General features: G+C 44.4%; 1 protein-coding gene across 1 annotated transcript; it reads left to right on the top strand.

The window, feature by feature from the left end:
- Positions 1–4,168: 4,168 nt before the first annotated feature.
- On the top strand, positions 4,169–8,045 carry SPP1 (secreted phosphoprotein 1). Its single transcript, XM_082050967.1, has 7 exons — positions 4,169–4,320; positions 5,258–5,324; positions 5,416–5,466; positions 6,112–6,210; positions 6,362–6,406; positions 6,624–6,890; positions 7,309–8,045. Exons 2-7 carry the CDS (start codon positions 5,271–5,273, stop codon positions 7,717–7,719), a joined length of 927 nt encoding a protein of 308 aa, XP_081907093.1. The 5' UTR covers positions 4,169–4,320; positions 5,258–5,270; the 3' UTR covers positions 7,720–8,045.
- The last annotated feature ends 89 nt before the right edge of the window (positions 8,046–8,134 follow it).

Below are 8,134 nucleotides of genomic sequence, written 5' to 3'. Positions count from 1 at the left end.
AGAATATAGGAACATGCTCTCTGTCAAACACTGGCACTTTTTAATGTGCTGTCTGCTTACAGTGGGGTTGTTGCCCAGAAACTCTCTGTTCTGTCCTGATTAAGAATCTCGTACAGCTCTAGGTTCATGGTGTGCCTAGTCCTCCAACAAACCCACGAACGGCTAGGGAAAGTAAGAAACCATAACACCCTGCATTGCCTGATAAGGGTTAAATGGAGCTCACCTTGCCAACCAGGCGTTACAAAACAGAAGCGATGGGGAGACTGGAAGGTCACGGACCCCACATTGTTTTGAGCTGCCCTGTCAATGCATGAAGGCTTTTGCTTGGGAGACTCTTGCAGCTGCTGCTGGTTTGATTGCTGCTCTGTTTTTGAAATGCTCCCAGTGGTGCAGAGCAGGAGACAGGCGGCTGTGCTGCACAGCGTGAGTTATTGGGGTGCCCTGCTCACACGTGCACGGAGCAAATCTCTCCTGTAATTTCTTTATCAAACAGCTCTGACACCTGTATCCCTTCTGCATGTCGAGTGCACTCCTAGGCCTGGACACGAATGCTGTTGTGGTCTGTGTAGTCTCTTTAAGAAGCAGAAGGTTTTTCTGAAGCCTGCCAGGTGTCAAATGTAAGCTTTTCTGCACTTTTGAAGCTTTAACTGGGATAATTCAAGGGCTTTTGGGGATATATAATACCGGCTGACATGCTCAGTTTCCAAGGTACTTTTCAAGAGTATTTTATGGTACCAATGCAAGAAACTCTTGATTTTCATCTGTTTTTCACAGAAAACACTGTTTATTAAGCCTGCTTTTCTTTGGGACATTCTAGCTGCAAACAGTTTGTAAGTTAAGAGTTTATAAGAGCACTGCCAAGCTGGGTTTTTTGGGGCTTTCACTAGATAGTGTTCTTCATGCTACTGAAGAAATTAATCTCTCTCTCCCAGTCTTGGTGTTTGCCAGACAGATGCTGCTGCTCTGGTCTCCCCCAGGAACTGTGGTGGGGTTTTTTTTGTGAACAAACCTAAACAAAAGCCGTCTGTCCTGAAAAACCAGGTCACTGCAGGCAGGCTGGGACTTCCTATGCTGGCCAGATACATTGCCAGGTATCGCACCGATGTCTCAGCTCAAGATCTGAGGTACGTGTTGGAGGCTGCACTGATAGCACTTCTCAGTGACACGAAACAGCAGCCTAACCACATGTTCCTAGTGCAGCCCAAGATGGAAGAAATTGTGGTCAAAAGCTTTGTTTGACACGATAGCTGAGTAGAAAATGTACCTATGTGCAACAAATTACAGCCTGTCACTGTCGTGTTCCACACAGACCCCAACAGCTCGTGGAAGCTGAAATCATGTACCCTCCCACCTGTACAAATCCAAGCAAGTCGCTTCTGCTGTGCCTCTGCCAGCCAAGTGCTCTCTCCAGAATCAGGCATCTTCACGTGGGAAGTGAAAATGGTGAAAGTTCCCCCCTTTCTGCCCTGCTTGTTCCTTATCCCTGAGAGAACGAGACAGTGCTACCTCCAACCAAGGCAAAGGATTTCTCAGATAGATGAAATGATTTACAGGGTGAATAACCACATAATGATGGGCATGAGACAAGTGCTAAATTTACTACAGCTCTGTACTGGCTGATCCTGCATAAAATGAAACCATTTAGTAATAACTGTCTCTTCACGTCCTGCTTCTGGATTACTGCAAAACATCACTGTTGTTCCTCAGTTCTTACAAAATCAACCATATAGCTTTGGCACCAGTACTGAGAAATGCTGCCGTTGCTAAGCACACTGAAAATATCAGTTGTTTGCCAGAAACAATTCCCTAGGGGTCACATAATGTCTCTGCTGGGAGACAAGTATTCCAGGTACTTGCAAAACATTTGCCTTGAAAAGCCACAGTGATAATTGACCTGTACAGGAAGGTCTTTGACAAACTGCAGGAAGATTGTGTTTCTGAAGGCTTTGAGCTTCTCCATCAGCATGACTGACAGCTGCTGCTGAACTTGGTGAACCAGGTTGTTTACAAGTCCTGACATTATATGTATTTTACTGAAAGTCAGATACACAGTAATATACCGTTATGCAAACTGCATGTGCTGGAAGTTTCTTGTTTTGATCAGGCAACAGCTCTAGGGAATTTTTCACTATGTTATTCAGTTCTGTATCTCTTGATGAATCATCGGTAGAGAAAATTGATTTTTTCAGGCTCCAAATTTGATCCAGTGTATGTGTGGGTAGGACAGGAGAGCAGGATGTGACATACCCAGTCCTGCATTCAGTGGTGTGAGCCACTGAGCTTCTCTGTGTCTCAGGTTCTTGTTCTGGCAGATGGAAGTGTGGTGATTTGGTTTGGTTTGGTTTGGTTTGGTTTGGTTTGGTTTGGTTTGGTTTGGTTTGGTTTGGTTTGTTTTTCTTACCAGTGCTGGGAAGCTGCAAGTTGCACTGCTCATGTCTATGGGTGTTTGAGATCAAAGGTACTTGGCCACCTAAGGGTCTGGTTTGGGGTTCCCTGGTGTCAATCACAGTGGCCTTCTGAAGCAGTTACTAATCACAGTGTATTGCAATCTAGGTGTATCAGCTACTACATAATGCTCAAGCCTAAACGTCTAGCTAGAACCCACTTACAGCTCTGCATCTGCACTCAAGAGCTTCTGTAGACTGTCTGGTTTTCAGAAGCACTGAGCCACAGAGATTATATAAGCCACCTAAATCTGCAGAAGATCACACTGCTGAAGTCCTAATTTCTGAAGGCTTTTTTGCTTGAAAAGTCTTTCCTGATTTAGTAAGCAATAATGATCACATAGCTCCAAAAATAAAAGCTAGGATAGTCCTCATTCAGGTGGACACATACGTGGTTTATGGACATGCAGGACTACTAATGACATACTATCTTTTTAACCAATCCACCTACTCGGGTATTAGAATATTAAGCAGACTAAGCTAAACTTTTAACTATTGCTGATCTCAGCTCTAAAATATATTTAGATAGATCCATGTGATGATACGATAGGCAGTTGCTGAGCTAACTTGAGTATGTTTCTCGTGGTGTTTCTAAACATGGCACAGAAGTGTTAGTAAGCACAGAATAATTGGTAACATGGCCTGGGGCATCAAGACATCTGTTTAATTGCTGCTTGACTAAGGACACAACACTAGCTGGGTATCAGAAATTAGGAGAAAGATAACTGCTTTGAAACAGTTGCAAATATTCTGCCTTCTAAAAGGGCTGCTTGGAATGCTTTCCTGTGTTGGATTGACACCTCGTTGTCATTTTAAAGAAACGCTGAAAGGAAGAGGGTCTGAGAGTCTTACAGCACATCATGGATGGGGCAGCATCTGCCCATCTGTTGCCCCTCAGCAGGCCAATGCACTGCTCCATAGCAGATGTGGAATTTCATCCCATGATGTCCTTTGCTAGTCATGGTGGTATTCATATTGGAGCTGTAGCTGCCTTTTTTTTCTCTTTTTTTCATCTAGAAAAATATCTGAAATCTGGTCCTTGGAGGCATCTGTAGCAGGTGACCCAACCAAACCACCTGAGAGAGTGAATGAAAATAAAAAAGACATAGAGGGGCTACAAATGAATAGAAAAGCAATAGGAACTTTTGAAAAATGTGCAAAAACTCTTTTTAATTGGACTATCAGTGGCTCTTGTATACCTTTCTAAACAAGGTTCTGGATGCAAAATGCCTATTGAGACAAACTTTTTTTTTTTTGACCCCGTTAAAACCAAAAAGGCAAAAGGCCATATTTTATACTGTGTCTTCACAATTCCCCTTGCAACATGTATGCACTGGAGAGAAAATGCACCACTTTTCAGAAGTATGAACACTTTTTTGGGGAGACTTTATGTTCAAGTCTCCTTCTTCCTGCACACATTACACGTTCCTACCCCCTACAGAACAGGGCAGGAAAGGTTTCGGGGAAACTGGGCTCTGCCTTTTTGCAAAAGGAAGGTAGATGTGCCCTGAAGTCCTCCTACACAGTACCAAAGGCTGTGCATTCAACAGACCTGCTGGTTAATGATCTTGCCCATAAGTAACATTTTAACCATAGAGTAGTGTGTGTTTGCTTCAAAAACCACAAAGCCAAAGGGGAAGTGTAGGAGAACGTGGGCAGGACGGTGGCCAGGAGCCTCATGACCTCATCTTTTTTCCGCCACATGGGGATTGGTGGCCGTGCCTGGGAGAGCATTTAAATTCCCCGAGGTTGGAGATGTCAGGCAGTCGGGGGACGAGGGGAGAAAGCCAGAGCCACTGGGAGCCAAGCAGTTTGAGCTGCTGCTGGGATCACTAAGAGAGCTCTTGTTGCAGCTGACTTCTCCAGCACCAGAAAGGTAATTTTTCTTGCCTTTTTCTTTTTCTTTTTTACCTGACATGTTCCGTTCTGTCTGCAGCTCTAGCTAAGGAAGCTTTGGACAGGTGATCCTGGAAAACTGCTTCACTGCCCAGGGGCGTTTGATGTTTCTCTGCAGAAAAAGGTCTACTTTTACAGGAGCAAGGTTGCTTTAGGGAAGCAGGGTACTATACCTAATTGCCAGTTAAAATCTGTGTGCTGATAGGTGTTAGGAGGAGGTTAGTGAAAAGTCTACCTGTTCAATTTCTCAGGGATGTTGCTTTTCCTGAGAACTGGTCTGTCCGCACCAAAATTTACTGTAGCTCAGTACTATCCTAATTTAATCGGGAATCACTCATTTATTAAATTGCTAAAACTGCAATGTGAGCAGATATTTCACTTCATTTCTTGCCTGGAAACACAGGTTGTTCTGTTCAAACTTCTGCAGGTGAAAATAAAGATCTGTAAATAAAAGCAGTTTATGCTCATATAAATGGAGTTTACTCATAGTGACTCCAGTTAATAACCCTGAAAACTAGTTACTTTAAAATAATTGAAACGAGAACCTCAGCTGGGCTTATCTTATCCTGTTTCTTCTGTCAAAATGATGTTAAAGGAATCATGATAAATCTAATCTCATCTTTGCAGTGCTTTGTTTTTCACAAGGCTTTTCCTTTTGCCAGTGCAAGTCAGCAGATGAGAGGAGTCTGCTCACCCTCTCAGTGTGGCTACTCTCCGTACTTTTCAATATCTGGTTTTAAAGTTCTTGTAGCTTTTGTGTTGCTAAGTCATTTAAAAATGGGCTGGGTGTGGTGATGGAAGACGGATGAAAAAGATTGGTCTTGGCATGGTGAAGAACACCAGAAGGAAGCAAAAGCATATGGCTTTTTTTGGTGGTATTTTACATTGTTGACTCAGAGTTTCAAAACATTTTCTAGGTAAAACATCACAATGAAGGTGGCAGTCCTGTGTTTATGCCTTATCAGCATTGTTGCTGCATGGCCAGTAAGTAAATCACAATGTGTATTAGCCATCACATATTCCCTTTGCACATTAGCAAAAAAAATTTCATTTAATTTCATTTTCTCCCTTCAAGGTGAGTAAATCCAAGCAGCATGCTGTTTCTGGCAGCTCCGAAGAAAAATACGTAAGCTCCTTTTGTCTTTCTATTAATTTTCCTTAATAAATACTTTTAATTTTTTTTTTTTCCTGTAATAGACATTATCTGATACATGGTTTATGACTGTAGCTGCTTGCAGAACATGTCCTCGCCTGGCTATTACGAGCCAGTTTCTCAGGTAGCTAAAGCACAGAGCCACTGAATTCAGTAGACTTTTGCCATGTTAGGCATCCTGGTACCTGGTTGTGGACTCTCATTGCAGTTACATCTCTAGACCAGCACTGGAAACCTCTTTTTCTTAATGAAAAATGTGTAAGCTGTCAGTTAAAAAGAGAAAAGGACTGTAGCATGGTGTAACTGCTATAACCCACAGTCATTAGTGTGGATCAGATGGCAATATTTGGTTTGGAAGAGCACTTCAATCCACTTCCCATGAATTTTTGGAGTGGTATGAGTGAATGGTACTGATCTTGTATATAGCTATCTAATTTATACTCCATTGCCAGCTACTGCTCATGTAAAATCAGCTATTTAGTCTGAGAATCAGCTACTGCATTTAACTTAGAGTCTTCATGATATGGGGGATAAATATTTCTTGGGAAAAGAACCTGAGAATTATTTGAAACCATGGTTGTTAGATATAACTCCAACCTTTCTTTCCTTCTCTTGAAGGATCCCAGGAGCCATCACTCACACAGACAGCACCACAAACATGTGAATTCTCAGTCTTGGGAGAGTCTGCAGCACACACAGAATGACCTGGCTCAGCAGGTATGTGCAACTAACTGAAAGAGAAAGAAGAGCATCTCTTAGTGCCGAGATTTGCAAGTTAGGATTAAATGCTTAAAGAGCAGTCAACATGCCGATCAGCTCTATTGTACATGCTTCAGCGTCCTAATAGTGAGTTTGCTGTCATTTTCAGACTCTACACTCTTCAGAAGAAAGCGTGGATGTCCCAGTACAACCGGTAAGTGATTTGAATGGCAAAATGGCAGCCCAATGTGGTTCTTGTGGTAACAGCTCTCCCGAAATAAAATAAAGCCTCAGGTGGGGTGAGATGAATTCAGAGCAATTTGTGCACTTAGTTCTTCAACAGTGTATAAGCCCTGGGTGAGACAGGACAGATAAGAGTATGCGTGTCTTGTATATGTTCTTTTGCCTGATGGATAATAAATGCTTTGCAGCGCTTTCCTGTTGTATCAAGCAAGAGCCACGAAGATGTCGATGGTGATGATGATGACACAGATGAATCCGATGAGGACGACGATGGTTTTCCCACAGACGTCCCAGTAACCGTACCCTTCTCTCCTTTCACCCGGGGAGACAGTGCTGGCAGAGGCGACAGCGCTGGCAGAGGCGACAGCGCTGGCAGAGGTGACAGTGTGGCCTACGCGGTGAGGGCAAAAGCCACAGTGGTGAAGTCTAGCAAAATCCGCAAAGCTGCAAAACAGGTAAATAGTACCCAGGTTTTAGGAAAAGGGTAATGAATTTGAAAACAGACATTTTATGGGAGTTAGCTGTGAAAAGGATTAGGAGAGGAAGGTAGGCATAAGGAATGTATTTGCTTTCTCTGGATGCCCTAAATCGGTGAGGGCTGCTGATAAGCAGAGGCAAGAGTGCAGCCTGCTCCTGCAGGCTCTGGGATACTGCAAGTTGCACTATCGTAAGGTCCTTGCACACTTGAAATCTGAGGTCAAGATCAGACTTGAGTTTCTCATAATGTGAAAGGTTCATGCAACTCCATTAAAAGGCCACAGCAGAGCAGTATTACTCAGGCTTTGAGTGACCATACAGACTATGCAGCTTGCTTTGGTGACAGACCAGTTCCTCAGTGACAACGGCTCCTTCTTGTTCTGCCCTGTTACACAGGTCATTGTGTACGATGCCACGGAGGAGGATGAGAGCGCCCTGGATGCAGACAGCCGGCAAGGGCACCTCTCCCAGGAGGACCTGTCTGCCCGCCGCTCCCTGGGGAAGCTCAGCATCACTGGGGAATGGGCTGCCAAGGGCCACAGGCAGGACAGCAGCGAGCTGGACAGTAAGCTGCGTGACCGGAGCGTGGAAAACGACAGTCGGCAGAAATTCGACAGCCGCGAGATGGAAGGAGATGATGACAGCAAGGCTGGTGTAAGAGGGGACAGCCACTGGAGTGTGGAAAGCAGGGAGAGCCAGGCCCGCGTTCTGCCTGAGATCCCTGATGAGAACAGCAATCAAACTCTGGAGAGCGCCGAGGATGCTCAGGATCGTCACAGCATTGAAAATAATGAAGTCACCCTTTAAAGTGAAACAAATGTAGTTTTTTCCCCTTCTTCATCAGTTCCTACCTAAGCGGGGGCGGGGGGGGAGTAGCTTCATTTCAGGTAACTGTTTGTAAATGTAGAGCCGCATGGTCATTTTTTTGGGTTTGGGGCATCCTCCCCTCGGCTGCCAGCGCTGCCCGTTGCACCAGCGCCCCAGGATATGGTCAGGGAGGGTGCGGGGAAGCCAGATGAACACTGCTGGACGCACAGAGCAAGCGTTACCTCTCTGGCGTGCTGCTTTTCTGTACTGCCAGCCTGTATTTTGCTGTAACTGGAGTTACAAATAAAAACACAAAAAACCCTGAACCTCTGGGCTGCATTGCTCTGTGCTGGGGGATTTCTGGCTGTGTAAAGAGGTTTAATACCACTCCTTTTGGAAATTATGTCAAGTCAGC

This window comes from Streptopelia decaocto (assembly GCF_964273445.1).
Source record: "Streptopelia decaocto genome assembly, chromosome: 4".
Lineage (NCBI taxonomy): Eukaryota > Metazoa > Chordata > Aves > Columbiformes > Columbidae > Streptopelia > Streptopelia decaocto.
Note: the sequence above shows the minus strand (reverse complement) of the source record. Positions and strands in the feature narration are given on the sequence as shown.